The 19,570-nt window shown below is 38.3% G+C and overlaps 1 protein-coding gene across 2 annotated transcripts in view; it reads left to right on the plus strand.

Moving 5' to 3' along the window:
- LOC127572270 (transducin-like enhancer protein 1) overlaps positions 1 to 19,570 on the plus strand; it is a 103,678-nt gene that overhangs the window by 19,680 nt on the left and 64,428 nt on the right. The window contains exons 6-7 of one of the 2 annotated variants that reach the window (XM_052019291.1): positions 8,594 to 8,656; positions 9,991 to 10,095. In XM_052019291.1, coding sequence (XP_051875251.1) covers positions 8,594 to 8,656; positions 9,991 to 10,095 — 168 coding nt within the window. The remainder of the gene's footprint in view (positions 1 to 8,593; positions 8,657 to 9,990; positions 10,096 to 19,570) is intronic. The other variant, XM_052019292.1, reaches the window with a different exon arrangement.

Consider the following 19,570-nt stretch of genomic DNA (forward strand, 5'->3'; position numbering starts at 1 on the left):
TTTCTATCTGCATTGCTTTCAGTGCCACATTTTTAAGCATATGTGGCTCTCTGCCCCATCATCTAAGTAGTTAATAGATACAGTGAATGAAGCTCCAACTCTGATCCCTTTGGGATGCTTTAGTCACATATTGCCAGTTAGACTACCTCATCATTATCTCAACTCTGTCTCCTGCCGCTTAGCTGGTTTCCTAAACGGTTCAATAATTTGCCTTCAATTCTATGAACTACAACTCTAGCTAACATTTTATAAGGGAAAATTTCAGCCCTTTTTTGGCAAACACCCAAATGCACTTTGGCTTATTATGCTGTCTTCCCCTTTTCACTCCCGACACCCATGGCGAAGTATTGCACAGATTTTTTTTCTGAAATTGCACTGCCTTGAAATGGCTGTAAAATTACACCGTGAAGTTTAGTGCAGCAGGAAACAGTTATTAAATTTTATTGCAAAAGTCCTTACTGAAACATGAACTGTTTCTTTAAGTATATTTTTATGGAATCAGATTGAATTGAGTTAACAATTGAGTCCTTAAACTTGTACCTAATAAGTATTAATAGAGATTGAATGGATTAAAAGCTTTTTATATTCATACATAAAGAAATGGATGTGGCATGGATTGCATGGATTTTTAAGGCTAATATGTTTGTGTAATTTTTATAGGCCTCTTTTTAACTTGAGATTAGCAAGTAACCTAGAACTCCCTTGGTGTTGACAAATTTTGCATATAACTTCTCATGATTACATTTTAAAAAAAACTGCCTCTTTAATTTTTCTTTAAAAAAAGTATTCGTATTGCACATTGTTATCTACAGAATGTATCAGAAGGTATTGCATCAGTGGTCAAAGTCACATTTAGTTCACCTTTTGGCTCCTCACTCTTCTGGCGTCTTCCAGGTCATGATAGTGTTTGTGATATAATTTAAGTGCTAGTTTCTTCCAGCCTGTGGAACAGCAGGCTTCCATCTTTTCTGATTGTTAGTAGACAGAATTTATTTTTAAAATTCTTGGCATTATGGGCATCATGAGCAAGATGAGCATTTTTGATGGGGAATTCCAGATTTTAACCCAGAAGTGATGAAGGAATGGCAAAATATTATTAAGTTGACTTGTTGTTTAGCTTGGAAGGGAACCTAGAGGTTGTTCCCAAACCAGTTAGAAGAGGCCTTGGATTTGTGATATTCTGCTGAAGAAGCCTTGGTGAATTGCTGCAGTGAATCCTACAAATAATACAGGTGTGAGGTGCTGATAGTGGAGGGTGTAAATGTTCTAAGGTGGAGATGAGGTGCCATTTAGCCTGGTTTGTGCTGACCTCCTTGAGTGTTTTCAGAGCAGTACCCACTAGGCAACTTGAAAGTGATCCATCACACTTCTGATATACTTGCAGGAGGTGGAAAGACTTTGGGAAGTTACAGGTGAATTATTGGATAGAGAGTATCCAGCCTCTGATCAGTTCATTTCCACAGCATTCAATTGGTTGTTTGGGTGGTCAGTGATGAAGGAGGGAAGTTAAAAGATATTAATCCTATTGACTGTTGGGAGTGGTTAGACTCTTTTGTTGGAGTTGGTCATTGCCTGGTACTTGAGTGTCGTATGTTGTTTGCCACTCAGGAGACTGAATGCTGTTCTGGTCTTTCTGCAATCAGACATGAAATGTTTCAATGCCTGAGGAATTGAGAATGAGGATAAATAATGCACTCATTGCCAAACATCCTATACTTTCAGATGAAAGACCAGAATATGAATAGTGCTGTTCATGACCTGGGTTCCAAAGCATTTTGCAGTGAATGAAATGCCTTTAATATGTAATTAGTGATTTTGTTTTTGAACAAAGATACTAGGCAATTGATTTGCAACAACAAACTCCCACAGACAGCAAAATGACAATAACAATTTTGTTTTTAGTAATGCTGGTTGAGTGATAAATTTTGGTTGGGATACTTTAGCTGTTTTTGCTGGTCTTCAGTGTAGTGCTGTAGAAACTCCTGATCTCACAATGATGGAAATTGAAGATAGCTCAAGTTTGGCTCCTGCAGTGGTGTCCTGGGGTAACGATGATTGACCTCTACCTTCCTCTTTGCTTGACATGTCTCCAGTCATTAGTTTTTCTTTGAATGCTATTCTTGGTTGAAGGTGCTTTAATATTAAGGATTGCAGTGGATAAATGACACGGAAACTGACCATTCAGCTCATCCAATTCATGTTGGAGTCTTTATTCCACTTGAACATATTCTAGTTTTTCCTCATCTAAATCTATCATTATAACACTTTATATTCTTCTCTGTCATTTGAATGTCTCATATTTAAATACAGCTTTAACCACTCTGTGCAGCAGTCAGTTCCACATTGTGGGTAAGGAAATTCCTTCTCAATCCCCAGACTGGATTTTATAATAGACAGATGGATTCTCACTATATTCTTTCCCACAAATATTCTCCCTGAATCAACTCTGTTAACACCTTTCATAATTTTATTAAGTCACCTTCTCGGTCCTCATTACAGAAGAGAAAAGTCACCTAGCCTGTCCATCTTTGCATTTCGCATAACATCTTTGTAAATCTTCTCTGCACCATCTTTAGTACCTATATATCCTTGTTTGATAATCTGATGCTCAACTTGCATACACTACTTGGAAGTGTGGTTTAATAAAGTTTTTGTTACAGGTTTCATCAACTCCCTTGCTGTTCATTTCAGTCCTAGAAATAAACTTTTTTTCTTTTAATGCCCTTGCTAACCAAGGGCACAATTTTTAATGATTGGTGTATTTGTAGCCAAAGATTATGTTGTTTGTCTATCCCATTTGGATCTGCATCTTTTCAGTAATATAGTGCCTTCTATTCCTCATACCAAAGTGCTCCTGTTTATATTTGAACAATCAATATTATGTAATTACTAGCATTAATTATCTATGCTAAATAATCATTGCATAATTTTTGTAGAATGTTAGGAATATTTTGTATATCAAATATTTTCACATTTTTTTTACTTCCCACTGCCATTACCAACTATTGTTAGTTTTAAGGCAGCTAGACACCTTGATTTACACCTGTCTATTCTGCCAATGAACAAATATTTTGTTTGTACGGTGAAGTGTGGATCCAAGTGCTTTGAGTAGAAATAAAGTATCAGGAAGCAATTTATTGGTGAATAAGTACTAGTTAGATATATTACTCAGTCCATCCATCATTTTGCCAATGTTTGATTAAGAGCAGGATAGTTGAGCCATATTTAAGTGGGTTGGATTTGTTCTGATCTTCCTGAAATGACCAACTTCCTATATTATTGACTAGGTATTGGTCTGTCCAAACCTGTGGACAGCCACTGGCAAAAAGGTTATCAAAGCTGCTGGATGACTGATTTATCAAAGGCCTACAGGGAATAGATGAGCAATCCTGATTTGATCTGCATGCAGATCTGGGCCCTGGCTACCTGATTGACTTCTGAAGTCCTTAAGAGCAGCTAGGGATGGACTGTTCTTTATTTACATGAATATAATGGGACATTGCTTTGTGAGAGTGCAAGTTGCTAACTCGTTCCTTTTTGGATGGTGGCGTAAGGGGAAAGTGATACAGAGATGTGATTGTTAAGACAGATCAAATTTGTTTATTTTAAAGAAGAAACAAGTCTGCAGTTGATAGGAGCATTGCTTGAAGTTGTTTTATTGACCAGCACGAGAAGTCTGTGTTATTTGAATGTAACAAAAATTATTACTCATTTTAGTCATGATGATCCATACTAAATGTTTTAAAATTTCCTCCTCCACAATCTTGAATGCTGAATTCTGGGCAGAGTTTATCCTTGATCCCTTGTGCAAAGTAGGTTACAAACTGAATATTCACTTTAATGAATGAAGAACTGGAGGATTGTTGGATGATTCTGTTCTGTTTATTGCTCAATTGGATACAGCTATTATTTTCATCTCTTTTGCACTGATATTTTGTCAATCAAATTCACTTTTGTTTTTGATATGTGTATATCAACTGTGAATTATGCATCACTGATAAATGTTTCAAACTGCAAAGGAAAGGCTTTCATTAGACATTAAGTATTGTCTTTTTCCAAGGTAGCATCAGCTATTTGAGTTTTAGGTCTGAGGTACTTTGGTTTACATGGAATGAAAATGCAGCTTGAAGTGACATAAATATATGGTAAATTGGTAATGTGGTGATTTTTGGCTTTTGTTACAAATCTACTGTTTTAAATGTTAGGCTTAGATTTTGGTTAAGCTGTGTAGATGTTCATTGAATTCTTAAGCTGAAGTGAGAGCTTGTAGGTTATGGTCAGAGACCAAATAACCTAATTGTCATTTGCCCACCACTAGGAAGTAGTAATTTAAAAAAATTAAAAGACCAGATAATTGTTTGTTCAATATATTTCTGCCTTGATGGCTGGCATTTTGGATGAACAGTTATCTGGTCCACAACTTTCACAAAATTCACTATTCCCCTTTCAAAGCCTCGAGTCCCAGACTGAGCCAGAGACCCTAAAATGTCTGATGTTTTGCTTGGCCCAAAGTCTCCTGCCATGCAGCAATCTGGCTGCTTTGATCACTGAATCGTGGGTGATTCTAACTCCTAGCAGCAAGGAGAAGGAGTGGCCTTATCAGCCAGAAGATGATCAAAGGTGGCTGGTTCAGCAATCAGTAAACCACTCCACTAATTCGGCTACCTACCGGCCCACTGTTTCTTGTGAGCTATTATTTATCTTGGTGAACCTCTCTGGAATGGTAAGCAAACCAATGTGTGTGTCATCTTCCAGACCAACAATCCGAGCACTGAGGACCAAATTACACATACTTGTTTACATTGGGCAAGCCATTTTGTTTGCATGACTGAAAACAGGCTCCCAAAATAAACCCTCCATCCAACCTCTGTCTTGAAGAGATTACAAGCAGATGGAGGAGAAGAATCAAGGATATGCTCAAAGCTTTCTTGAAAATACAACATCCCCACTGACTCCTGGGAACCTCCAGGGCCATGTCTGCTCTAAGTTTGCGAAAGACCTTTGGGGTGATAAGAGTACACCATCTTGCACACTGCCCATCCACTCACCCCCTCAAGCACCTGCTGCTCCATCTGTGGAAGAGTCTGCTTCATTAGTCAGCTTTGAACCCATAAAACCAGAGTGGAATTCTGAAGAACTGCTAAGTAGAAGATGATGATGAAAATGTGAGGAGTAGAATAGTGCTCAGTCTTATTATCAGCTTTATGTAGTGACTACATCTCACTTGAGTTGAGATTATGCATTCAAAATCTGATCCAGGACGTGGGCACTTCTTCGAGCTGGAACCTCTCATTACTTCATGACTGTCACATTGTTAGAAGTCCTTGCTGAGGTCTTTTAGCACTATTCAAAGCCATATAGCATTGATAGCAACTTAAAATAGCTTTGATCATTCTGATGGTAATTGGCAGACTCTTGTTTTCTGCCTCTCATAACTTGATAGGAGTTTCTAGTTTGTATAGCACCAAGCTAGGATGGGAGCTGTTCCCATTGGTGGAAGGGTCAAAGACGAGGGATCACAGATATAAAGGGGAAGAAAGTTAAGAATGACATGGGGATTTTTTGTTTTATAGTGTACAGTTGACATCTGTAACCTTGGAGGGATTTGGTGAATATATAGTGAGGAAAAACTTGCATAGCTACGGAGAAGGAACAGGTAGAAATAGGGAGTTGGCATAGACCTTTTGGATCTAACGGCCTCCACCTGTCCATGATTCTATGAACTATTTTTACTAGCTGTTATCTTGCTATCTGTACCATGAAGCAGAAAATTTCACACTATTATTGGGCTTGAATGAACATACCTAATATGATCTTTGACTGAGCCCTTGTGCCACCACTGAGGCTAAACCTATCATAGGCAAGACAGCAGTCCATTTGCACGAAGCAAGCTCCTACAAGTAGCTGTATGATTAAACCTGAAGTTTTAGAGTGATGCTGATTGAGGAATAATTATACCCCTCTCTCTTCAAAAACCCTTCTTCTTTTTCAGAATAGTACTGCAGGCTCTTTTGTATCCTCCTAGATGTGCAGATCAATATCTCATTTGAAATGCAGCAGTTCCTACTGCATATTACTTCTGTTATTGTACATTAGCACGTTGGCCTAATTTTTTTGTAATCAAGTCTCTAATGGAACTTTTCCAACAACTTGCAGAGTGAGAGACAAGAGAGCTACCACCAACATTAGCATATTTCTAACTAGTTTGACATTTCAAAACTATTGTGAACCTTAAGACACAAGCAGCATTGTTTAACAGCACTGTAACAGATTTTTAGTTAAAGATAATCTGATAATGCATCATATAAGAATTTGTAGGCATGACTTAATATGCAAAATATAAAACAAGAATTGTACTTAGTTTTCAGTTCTCCTGTGATTTTTTTTTAAATCACTGTTCTACAGTCTACTAGCATAATTTATCCAATGGCAAGAATATGCACAGATTGCTCTCTGTGCCCTACAAAATAGTGACCACACTTTAAAAGCAATCCTTTAGGATGTCTTGACAGAAAAGGTGTTGCACTATTGCTAGTCATGCTTATTTAAAAATAAAAGATATGGTTCAATCAAGGACATTTATAAAACCAGTGTTCTTGTTTTCTGCCCTCTTCTGCTTCTACCAAGTCCATTTGAGAAAAGTTCTGCTGGTACTACGTACCACTGCTTGTTTGTAGAAGTTAGTTGATGAGAGCTTAGATAATGAGTGGTTGGGTATTTAAACCTAATTTTTGCACTTGTCTGGCATCTGCACATTTGTGCTTTACATCAACGTTCAATAGACAATAATGAGGAACAAGGACTTTGCCTTTTATCTTACCTAATCCAGAACCACTGAGTCCAGTTTCACTACATCTCCTACTTAAGACAAGATCACAAGACAAAGGAGCAGAGGTAGGCCATTCGGCCCATCGAGTCTGCTCTGCTACCTCACCATAAGCTAAACTATTCCCATCTAGCCCCAATTTCTGGCTTTTTCCCCATATCCCTTGATACCTTGACTAATTAGATACCTATAATCTCCTCCTTAAACGCCCCCAATGATCGGGCCTCCACAGCTGTGTGTGACAATGAATTCCACAAATCCACGACCCTCTGGTTAAAGAAATTTCTTCTCATTTCTGTTCTAAATGGTACCCTCTAATTCTAAGACTGTGCCCTCTAGTCCTGGACTCACCCACCAAGGGAAACAGCTTAGCCACATCTACTCTGTCCAGTCCTTTCAACATTCAAAATATTTCTGAGGTCCCCTCTCATTCTTCTGTACTCCAGTGAGTACAGTTCAAGAGCTGACAAACGCTCATTGTATGTTAGCCCTTTCATTCTGGGAATCATCCTTGTAAATGTTTTCTGAACCCTCTCCAACATTAGTACGTCCTTCCTAAGATAAGGGGCCCAAAACTGCACACAGTATTCCAAATGAGGTCTCACCAGTACCCCATAGAGCCTCATCAACACTTCCTTCCTTTTATAAGGTCTGATTCCAAATGGAAAAATCGAACTTCAACCTTTTATCTGAGAAGGCTGGAAATACTCAGCATATAAAGTACTGTCTGTGGAGAGGGAAACAATTAATGCCCCATATTCTGATTTATAGGTCAACCTCTCAACAGTTTATCTCTCACCACAGATGCTGTCTGATCTGCAGAGTATTTGCAGGATTTCCATTTTTCAGAGTTCTAGCATCAGCAATATTTTGGTTTGTAGCCTTTGAATTGTATCAAATCAGAATTAAGGATTTTATCAATAACCTTTAAATAAAACCCTTTTGTTTCAAAAATTAACACTTAATTAGCATAATGCCATATAACAGCATAATATTTCAAGTTTTGAGTTGTTCTCTGCAAATATTAGAGATGAGTGGGCTTATAAAACTACTGGCAATTATTGTACAATCCAATTTTGTTCCAGCTTTCCAAAATATCTTTTAATGTGCATAAGTGTTGGGGTGTGTGTGTGCATGTCTCAGTCATAGCATTTACCCCAATAAGCCATAATGGAAAATTCCGGCAACATTTGAAAATGCTGCAAATATACTGGTTAATCCAGTTCTGTGAAAAGGAAAGAATTCTTGGCATTTTGTATATAATGGTTTAATGAAATTGGGCCCTACCAGGGAACTTATGTGAAATATGAATTGATTTCTGTGAATTATGTTGTTTGATTGCAAACTTTTTCTTGCATGATGATTTTCAAATGGCAAATGTTTAATTAAAAATGGTAATGGCTGAGTCGATAGCTGTTGTGGGTTTAAGTCTTGCTGTAGAATTCTGAGCAGACAATCTTTGCTGATACTTTAGGTACAATATGGGTGTTGGAGGGGGTGTTGCTGCACTGTCAGAGGTTTCTAGGTGAGACATTATGCTCAGGATTTAATTTATCCTCTGAAAATGACAAAATACACTGTATTTTTTTTTCCGTTCTAATGTGCACAATTGTTAGTGGAATTAAGTTATTGCTGCTGCTTTGGATTCAGAAGCTCAATACAAATTAATTTATTTTCTTGTAATGTAACAGTATTCACTGAGGATTTTGACCTGTGAATGTCGAGCTTTTGTTTTTGCCACTAATCAATTGTCATCTACTTTTCCAGACAGAAATAGCGAAAAGACTGAATACGATTTGTGCGCAAGTGATTCCCTTTCTGTCTCAGGAAGTAAGTGAACTCATTGAACTGTTCAGCTGTTAAAGTGCAATTATGTTCTGCATTTGTAAATTAGGTAGTTATCAGCACTGATGAATGTTGTGAACATCTGTTACTGTTTTAGGGAAGCATGTTTTCAAACAGTTCTGATATCGAGATGTTTGTACTGCAGTGTGCAACCTCAATACAATGGAAAAAGTACAGCAAATTTTAATACAAAGTGCTTGTGTTGGTTTTACTTGCAGTTTCTCCATTTGTTGTCCAAACATTAGAAAGGGTGCACAGTACCAGGATCTTGCCATGGGTAAGGGATATTTGCTATGAGGAGAGATTGGGGGGTGGGGGGGAAATAGGGCAGTTTACTTCAGTAAGTGATTCAAGAGTTAATGCATTTTGGTAGTAGATAAATATAAATTAATTCCCTCTGGGAAGTGAGTCAATAAATGTATAATTCAGGGTGAATATTATATTGTTTTTTACTTAGTTGTGGGGATTTTAAGTGATGTAGTGGAAGCTGATTATGTGAATAATTAAAGAGAAGTTGGACAGGTACTTGTGGGTAAGGAACTTGTGTTATGGATGGAAAGCAAGAATATTGGTCTGAGCTTGAAGAGCACAGGCATGGCACACTGGATAACCAAGTTTCTATGATTGTAGTTAATGTTTTTATTTTAATTTATGAATTTGTTTTCAAGGAATTATAGCTATAGTTCTTCATTTTATTGATCTTCATTCCCAAAATGCAGCTATTGTTGAGAACAGTTTTTGTCCATAAATGTGTTTGTCAAATTTCCCTTGTTTGTTTGTCCCTTTCATACTTATTTGTAAGTCAATTCTCCTTGTATGGCACCAAGAAGGCAAACCAAAAAGAGATCATAGCTTTGATTCCCGATTTATGTTGAAATAGCAGATTTCAATTGGGGAGAGTTACAATGGCCTAAACTATTGAATTTTGTTATAGTTGAGGAAATGGTGTAAAGAGACAGTGTGTTTTTACCTGTTGATCCCTATCCAGTGACTCTCGCAGGAAGTTTGTGAATGAATATAGTAATTGAGGGCACAATCTGGTTCAGATATGTTTACACACTGTTGAGGTAGGATAGGCATCTTGGTGCAGTTCTTTTTCTTGGTATGCATTCTGGAGCTTTAATTTGCGGCACAACATTGAATTAGGTTTTTTTTTACAAGTGTTTTACAAGTGTTTCAATCTACACAGTTTGAATTTGGTCCACCTGCAGTATGTGATAAATGAAGCAATCTTCATATATTTGTTTTTTTTTAAATGCAGCAGGATTTAGTTATGAAGGTTAGTGATTTAACACAAGAATCTTCTTTCTGTGAACGAGCATCAACAACAGGTGGCACAGGCTGTGGAACGTGCAAAGCAAGTGACCATGGCGGAGTTGAACGGCATCATCGGGGTACGTGGGCTTCCCAGTCTGCCTCTTACAGTGTGTATACCTATCTTATTCACTTACTTTTATTTGTATAACTTTGTGTGTTGGTATTTTAGGGTAATGTTCTTTATGTACTTAAGAGTAGTTATAAATCTTCAATCCTTGCAAAGATTCCATGTTTAAGAAACTTTATTTTTACATGCTTTCTAAAATGTTTACAAGGTGTATGGACATCTGTGACTGAATGTCATGCACGTATTCAAATGGCCTATCAAACATAGTCTGACATTATGGTTGGCCTCTTTTTTTTGACTGGAGAATCGTATCCAGATTGTCAATCACCCACAATTTTTGTTAAATGAGCCATGTATGCTATTCTGATCCATGTGAGTGCTGATACATCTGGTTTCTGCTTCACTCCCTTCTTACAATATATTAGCAATCAAAAATAAATGGATAACATTTGCATGTTTCTGTCTTGTTGAAAAAAATCTACTCTCATAGAGGGTGTCCTTTCTCAATTTTATTCATACATGAGAAGATCTGGAAAATTCAGATTACTTGTTTATCAGTTTATGTTAATTGCTCATGTGAAGATTCCCTGCTGATTTTTATGGTTCTCATAGACACTTTTTGTAATGATAATTAGACATACCGCTGTAAGGATTAGCATTCGCAAAGACCAATGACGTCTCAGGACAAAGAGACCAGTTAATCCATCTGTGTACAAAATTACATCCCAATTGGAGATTGAAAATTAAAAGCTCTGGATTATTGCTGATAAAAGAATTGGACACAGCTTGAAAACGTTCCTTTTTTTTACTTCAGTTTCTCAATTGCAGATCTACTGTCAGTTTGCCTCTGGTAAACTATTGGTAGTCAATGAGGTGAACGACACGAGTATGGTGACTTTCATTTTTGTTCTCATGGTTTTTGTCCTGAAACAATTGCATAGTAATGTTCAAGAATACATTTTTCATGCTGCTTTATCTATACATGATTATTGAGCCTTGCATAAATTTACAACATAAACTGATTCTAATAGATTTTCTCTTCACTCTCTTACCCTTTAGCCCTCCTCTTTCTGTGCTTCCTTTTCTTCTCTATTCTCATCAACCTTCCCCCTTTAACTAAATTGATCGACTTCATTGATCAATAAATCTTTGTTATTCCACAATTGCTGAAAACTATTGTGGATCTGGTCCTGTGTAATGAGACAGGTAAAATTAACAATCTTGTAGTTAGGGATCCTCTTGGAAAGAGTGACCATAGTATGATTGAATTTCTCATACAAATGAAGGGTGCAATAGTTCGATCTAAAACCAGTGTATTATGCCTAAACAAGGGAGACTACAATGGGATGAGGGAGGAGTTGGGTAGCATAGACTGGGAACACAGGCTATATAGTGGGACAGTTGAGGAACAGTGGAAGACCTTCGAAGTGATTTTTCACGGTGCTCAACGGAAGTATATTCCAGTTAAAAGCAAGGACAGTAAGGGTAGGGAGAGCCAGCCTTGGATAACTAAGGAAATAAAAAAAGGCATCAAGCTAAAAGCTCATGTATACAAAGTAGCCAAGAGTAGTGGGGAAACTGGAAGATTGGGAAAACTTTTTAAAAAGCAACAAAGGACCACTAAGCAAGCAATAAGGAAAGGGAAGATATATTTTGTGTTAGTTTACTTTCATAATCTAAAAATAGACAGTAAAAGTTTTTATGATTGTATAAAGCGGAAAAGGGTGACTAAAATGAACGTAGATCCCTTGTAAGATGAGAAGGGGGAATTAATATTAGGTAATGTGGAAACGGCCGAGGCCTTGAATGATTATTTTGTGTCTGTCTTCATGGTGGAGGACACGTCTGACATGCCAAAGAGAAACATCATGATGCAATGGGAGGTGAGGACCTCGATATAATCACTGTCACTAAAGAGGTAGTGATTAGAAAACTAGTGGGCCTAAAGGTAGACAAGTCCCCCGGTCCTGATGGGATGCATCCCAGGATACTGAAGGAAATGGATGAAGTTATAGTAGAGGCGTTTGTGATAACTTACCTAAATTCTCTGGACTCTGGGCAGGTCCCGGTGGATTGGTAGACAGCAAATGTCACACCACTGTTTAAAAAAAGGATGTAGGCAAAAGGGAGGTAACTATAGGCCAATTTGCTTAACGTCTGTAGTTGGGAAAATGCTTGAAGCTATTATTAAGGAAGATGCTGCCCAGATTGGAGACCATGTCTTATGAGGATAGGTTGAACGAGCTGGGACTTTTCTCTTTGGAGCAAAGGAAGATGAAAGGTGACTCGATAGAGGAGTATATGATGATAAGATGCATGGATTGAGTGGACAGTCAGAGACTTTTTCCCAGGGTGAAAATGGCTAACACGAGGGGCATAATTTTAAGATAATTGGAGAAAGGTATAAGGGGTATGTCAGAGATGTTTTTTTACACAGAGTGGTGAGTGCATGGAACACACTGCCGGCAGAGGTGGTGGAGGCAGATATATTAGGGATATTTAAGAGACTCTTAGACATGAATGATAGAAAAATGGAGGGTTATGTGGGAAGGAAAGGTTAGATAGATCTTAAAGCAGGATAAAATGTCGGTACAACACCGTGGACCAAAGGACCTGTACTGTGCTGTAATGTTCTATGTTCCAAATAGCGAGATATCTGCATGGAAGTGGTTCCATCAGGCTGACACAGTATGGATTCAGGAAGGGCAGGTCCTGTTTGATAAACTTGCTGGAGTTCTTTGAGGATATAATGAATGCAGTGAATAGATGGGAACAGGTGGATATTCTATACATGGACACCTAGAAGGTGTTTAATAAGGTGCCACATAAAAGACTTATCCATAAGATAAGGATGCATGGAGTTGGGAGTGATGTATTAGCATGGATAGAGGATTGGTTAACCAATAAAAAGCAGAGAGTTGGGATAAATGGATGTTTCTCTGGTTGGCAATCAGTGGTGAGTGGGGTGCCACAGGGGTCAGTGCTGGGCCGGCAACTGTTCAAGATTTGGAAGAGGGGACCGAGTGTAGCGTATCCAAGTTTGCTGATGACACAAAATTGAGTGGAAAAGCAAATTGTGCAGAGGATGTGGAGAGTCTGCAGAGAGATATAGATCAGTTAAGCGAGTGGGCAAGGGTCTGGCAGATAGGGTACGATGTTAGTAAATGCGAGGTTATCCACTTTGGAAGGAAAAATAGAAAATCAAATTATTATTTAAATGGTGAAAGATTGCAGTGTGCTGTTGTGCAGAGGGACTTTTGAGTGCTTGTGCATGAATCACAAAAGGTTTGTTTGCAGGTACAACAGGTTATCAAGAAGGCAAATGGAATGTTGGCCTTCATTGCTAGAGGGATTGAATTTAAGAGCAGGGAGGTTGTACTGCAACTGTACAAGGTGCTGGTGAGGCAGCACCTGGACTACTGCGTGCCGTTCTGGTCTCCTTACTTGAGGAAAGATAGACTAGCTTTGGAGGTGGTGCAGAGGAGTTTCATCAGGTTGATTCCAGAGATGAGGGGATTAGCTTATGAGGAGAGAGTGAGTCGCCTGGGACTTTACTCACTGGAATTCAGAAGAATGAGAGGAGATCTCATAGAAACACATAAAATTATGAAAGGGGTAGATAAGACAGAGACCGGAAAGTTGTTCCCACTGGTAGTTGAGACTAGAACTAGGGGACATAGCCTCAAGATTCGGAGGAATAGATTTAGGATGGAGATGAGGAGAAACTGCTTTTCCCAGAGAGCAGTGAATCTGTGGAATTCTCTGTCCAGGGAAGCAGTAGAGGCTACCTCATTAAATATATTTAAGACATAGATTTTTGCATAGTAGGGGAATTACGAGTTATGAGAAAAGGCAAGTAGGTGGATCGGAGTCCTTGGCCAGATCAGCCAAAATCTTATTGAATGGCAGAGCAGGCTCGACCGGCCAGATGGCCTACTCCTGCTCCTATTTTTTATTTTGTTATGTTCTTGCCTTGATATTCTGCTGCCTCCTTCAGCACTACACGTACAAAAATCAATGTTTCTCAGAATACATTGTTGGTTTCTGGTCAAATTTGGAATATCTGACTGGGCATTTTCATATTAAGAATATGCTTGCAAGGATGAACCATTTTTCATAATATTACAACATTCCAAGTGCAATTCTCATTTAGATAATTGCCAGGGGAAAATAGATCATATTGATCCAAAGTCTGCCTTTCCTTGGGTGTCTACAACCCACCAAGGTACTCATAGAGCTGCTTGATCTGTGGCTGTGCAATTTTAAAGGGAGCCTTCCTTAAGAGTTCCTAGTCCAGTATTTGAAACCTGACTTGGGAAGTTCCTCTTAATTTATATAGATAGCTCTCCTGTTGGACCAACTCGCAACATCTACTTAGAGGTATTGTGGAATCTTTGGGTAACAGATGCTTCAGGAAGAAAGAATTTCCTTTCCTTGGGATTTTGCTGGTGAACTGCTCATGGAGTCCAGTGGCGTTTCTTAGCTCTCAGGTTGGGGCTATCTGGCTGGTTAACCCAGCATGAATACAAAGAGACCATTAAAATCAGTGGGAGAAATTAATTGTTTGGAGAAAGACAAGTAAAGGTTTCTTTTTGATTTAATTGAGGTTATTTAAATGTTTTTAATTGTTCTAGCACTAGATTAAATTTTTTTTTTAAATATACATTTTTGCCAAGTCCTGAGCAATTTTGAATGTTTGAGTTGAATTCATTCCTAATCATTCAGGTTAGACAGTGGGGTTGGCAAGCAGTGAACTGGCCTCGCTGCAGCCAAACCTCCTCTTGTCAATGCAGAAGGTTGCTTGCATTGGGAAAGACCCTGCAATGCTGAAAGCCAATAGCAAGCTGTGCCCTGCACCATGCTAGAAGAAACTGTGTGTCCATGCTGCAGGCAACTGGTGATCTTGACTCTGGAAGATCTGGCCTGGTGTTTGAAAATCAATCTACCATCAATATGTGCCCCTTCTGTTCAGTTTTTATTGTCTCTGTATATGGACAAAAGGCAAGGAAAAGCTATATCTTGATGCTTGAAAATTCTACATACACTGAAATGTAAGTTCTGTAAATCTCTACCTCCAAGTTTAAATAATTGTCATTAATATGAATGACAAGACAGGTTTATTCAAAATGGGTTAAATTGGCACGTTCTTTTTTTAAGAAAGAAATAGTACTTGAGCCTGGTGATTTAAATATACCTGATAATCATTGAAATTGTAAATAATTTATGACACAAGGAAACCATTCAGTCCATTGTGCCATGTTAGTCATAAGAACTGTCAAGCCTAATCCACCACCTACCTTTTAGGTCGGTAGCTTGCAGGTCACAGCTTTTCATGAACACATTCAAATGCTTTTTCAATGTAATTTCTACCCACCACTCTTTCACACATTGAGTTTCAGACCCCTACTACCCTCTTCGTGAAAACCATTTTTCTTCATCTCTCCTGTAATCCTTCTAACATTTACTTTAAATTTATGTCCCTGTTTTTTGATCCTTTTGCAACAGGAAATATTCTTTCCAATTTAGGTCCTTCACAATTTTATGCACCTCAGTTAAGTCATGGCTCATTTGTCTCCCATCAGCCTCCTCTGTTCCAGAGCAAAGAGCCCCAACCTAACCATTATTTCATTACAGGTATAAATTTCAATCCTGGAAACATCCTCATAAATCTTCTCTGTATTGTCCCCAGTATTTGCATCTTTCCTGTAATGTGTTGATCAGAACTGCATGCAGTACTTAAGCTGTGGTTTCAGTTCTCAGATAATGTCCTTGCTTTAGTATTGGCTGATAAAGGAATGCATCCTTTTTGATCACCTATTCGGTTGATTTTTTTTCTCTTAAGGATTTCTGGACATGCCCTTGAAGGTCAATCTGTTCCTCCACACTACTCGGTATCCTTCCCTTTATTGTTTATTCCTTTGTCTTGTTGCATCTCCACCAATATTTACTTCACAATTCACTGGATTAAATTCTATTTGCCTTTCTTCTACCCAACTTACCAGAGCATCCATATCTTGCTCAACTAAAGTTTTCCTCCTTGCTATTTAACTAATGGTCAGCTTTGGTATCATGTGCAAATTTTATTATGCCCACTATGTGTAAATGTAAGTCTTTTAATGCACAGACTAAAAAAATACAAGGGATCAAGTACAAAACCCTGTGGAACACAGCTGGTAAAGACTTTCCAGTCAGAAAAACATGCATGACCATTGTCCTTTGCATCCTGCCTCTGAGATGATTTTGGGTCTAATTTTGTACTCTTTCATGGATACAAAATACTTTTTTTTTGACCAATCTATCTTGGGATCTTGTCAAAAGCCACGCTAAAAAATCCAATCACACTGTGCTTATTGACTTCTCCCCTTTATTACTTGCTTTAAAAAAAACAGTTCAGTCAAGATAGACAACACCCTTTAAATTCATACTGACTGTTCTTAATTAATCTCTGTTTTCTGTAAACGTCTATTCTGTCCCTCAGAATTGTTTCCCATAATTTATCCATGAGTGAAATTAAATTCCCTTTATTGATTTAAAAAAAAAACTGCTTTAGCTGTCTTCCAGTTCTCTGGGATCAGCCTTGTACCCAGGAAAAGTTTGGAAAAGTGATGTTAAGAGTCTTCATGTCCTATTTTAACAGCCTGGGAAATAGTTCGTCTTGGCCTGGCAATTGTTCCAGTTTTAAAGCTGCTGAAGCAAAACACAAACTGCTGGAGAACTCAGCGGGTCAGGCACCAGAGTCCTGACGCAGAATGTCACCCTGAAATGTCGACTGTCTCCATCTCCACAGATGCTGCCTGACCTGCTAAGTTCCTCCAGCAGTTTGATTTTTGCTCCAGATTACAGCTTTGGCAGTGTCTTGTGTCTTCATTTAGAGATGCTGAATCCTTTTAAACTTTCTCCCTTACCATGTTCATCCCATCCATTTCCCATTCTTCCTCCTTAATTACAATGCTGCCATCTTTCTGCTGCTGCCATAAAACAACAAATTTAATGTCATTTAAATCAGTGATAATAAATCTGATTCCGATTCATTCTTTACTTGTTAAGGCTGCTGAAAGCTATTCATTCATAACATGTCATATCCTCCACCTACATTCATGGATTACTTTTTAGGACTGGTTCCTTAAGAGGTCCTACTCTTTCATTAGTTATTTAATTGTTTCAGTATTGTGCCTGAAATCCAACTGCATCTACATATTCACTCTTAATCTCTGAAGATGCTTGAACACCATTGATCTTAATTCAGCAAACTGAAATATCTATTAAGCTCTGAACACTTATTAATACAATTTCCAAAAATAACAATATTGTCCCCTGACTAGGCTGTGGATATCATAAATTCTATTCTTCCATTTTTGTTCTAGTCATCTCCTGTCACTCTGCCTGTCTTTTCTTTCATACATCCATTGCCCATTTTCATAATTATCATGTGTAGGACAATTGGTTTCGTGCTCTGACACATGCATCATTTTGCATGAAAGACACTGGTGTATCTTGACAAACCGGAGCAGCATAAAATTGGGCTGACAAATCTTGAGACCTTTGCTCCATCATTAAACGTGCAGTGTGTCAACCTGTCTCCCATGGGGAAGCAGACAACAGAAGTCTATCTATTCGTACTAACAACAGCTGCAGTATGAATAAATGCTGACCCATTTTATGGCAGCTGCCTGCATCGTGAAGGGACATGTAAAGGACAATGGGGGTCATGTACTAAATGCTGAGAATTAAACTAAGAACAGATGAAGGCTAAGTTCTGGTAAAGTTTTATTTTGAAGAACCAAAAGTCTGTTTAGATTATCAGGGAAAAAAAGTTCTTTAAAGTGCACTTCCTTATGGAGTAGTTTTACTCATTTCTGTTATCAGATTGTTTTTGTATGTCGATTACTGCTATTGATGTGCCAGATAGATTGGTTGCCCTTACAAAGTGCTAATTTTTAGGAGAGTACTTTATGAAATTTTTGAAGTTTAATAAAACAATTAGTGATATGCAATGGAAAATTTTGGCCTAGGATTTGGTTGGTGCTTGCCAGAGGTGCATTAGACAGATGCTGCGCCCATCAAATGCTTTTGTTCAAGTGTGTGCTGTTTGAAAATTCAGTAATGCAAGAGATTCACCCTGAATGAGGAAAGCCTTTCCTCAACAGCCTCTGCTGTTTGAGTAGGGGATGGTGGTCGTTGCATCAGGATGGTTTGTGTGATTGATGATTGGGGGTGTGCAGGTGTTAGGGCAGAAGATATGTGGGTAGGGAAAGGATGGTTAGGTGATGATTGCAAGCAAATGGAGGAGATTCAGGTCCTTGCCTTGCGAGGCTGTGGACCAGGGCAAGAGCTGGCTAAGTAAGTCACTTAAAAGGGACCTACCTGTGTCAAGTTCCCTGGATGGTTTATATCATGCAGAAATTGGGCTATTCATACTGGAGCAAGCTTCCATCCATATTTAAGAAGTCATGCATTTGTCCATCAGAGTTTTCCTGGCATGTGTTGTATGTCATTGGATACCACGCACTATTTGGGTCTTTCATATGGTAGTGCAACAGGTATATTCAGGAGTAAAAACTGTGGACCACGATTTGTGCATTAAATACCCAAATTTCATTTCCATTTGATTTTTATTGCAAATTGGATTGTGTAATGCACAAAACCACGGCACTATATAATGCAGTTTCTAGTCATTTGCTCATGAAAGTAGAAAAAACGTGAACATATGGTGAAAAACCCCGCCTAAATGAAATGTGTACAGATTTAAGTGTTACTGCATCTGAAAAGCTGAGGTAATTGAGCTGTGCTTTCAACATCGTTTGATGGAGTATTAATATGTTGGTGTATCTTCTGTCCCTGTCACCTTCCCCAACTTCAGCTGTGTTTGCTTGTAGTTTTCCATCTCTCCTTTTATCAGCTTCACAGGAGGGAATTAACCTTTTGAAAGTGTATTTTTTCAGAGTAATTGGCCAATCCAATAATATCTTGCTAAACAGTTTGACTGAAGATATCTGATGGGACAGGAAAAGCCAAGTGGTTGTGATAATAGCTGCAGTTCTGCTTGACAGATTATATTTGTTTAACGAAAAGCTTATAGCTTTTAAGTACCTACTTGAGAATGCATGCAAGTTTTTGAGAGATGGGGAAGAGTGAAACAGAAGGAAGGAGAAAGAGAAATTAAATTAAGAGATATTGCAGACCCACTTCTGTTATTCATTCTTGGCCAGGCCAGTATTTATTATCTATCTCCAGTTGAGAAACTGCTGCACTGCTGTGTGTGGAAGGTAATCCCACTGGTTGGGAATTTCAGAATCTTGACTCTCTAAAGCAATGAAGCAACAGTATTATGTTCACAAGTTAGGATAATGTGCAACTTCCAGGAGAAATTAATAGATGATGCCTATGTTCCTATGTCCCTGCTGCCCTTGAACTTCTGGGTCATAGAGGCCTCGGGATCGAGAAATGTTAAAGGAGATTTAGCCCATTTACCACCTGCATCCAACGGATGACAGACAATGTAACCCCAGTATAAT

The sequence above is a fragment of the Pristis pectinata genome, chromosome 7, assembly GCF_009764475.1.
Source record: "Pristis pectinata isolate sPriPec2 chromosome 7, sPriPec2.1.pri, whole genome shotgun sequence".
NCBI classification, from domain to species: Eukaryota; Metazoa; Chordata; class Chondrichthyes; order Rhinopristiformes; family Pristidae; genus Pristis; species Pristis pectinata.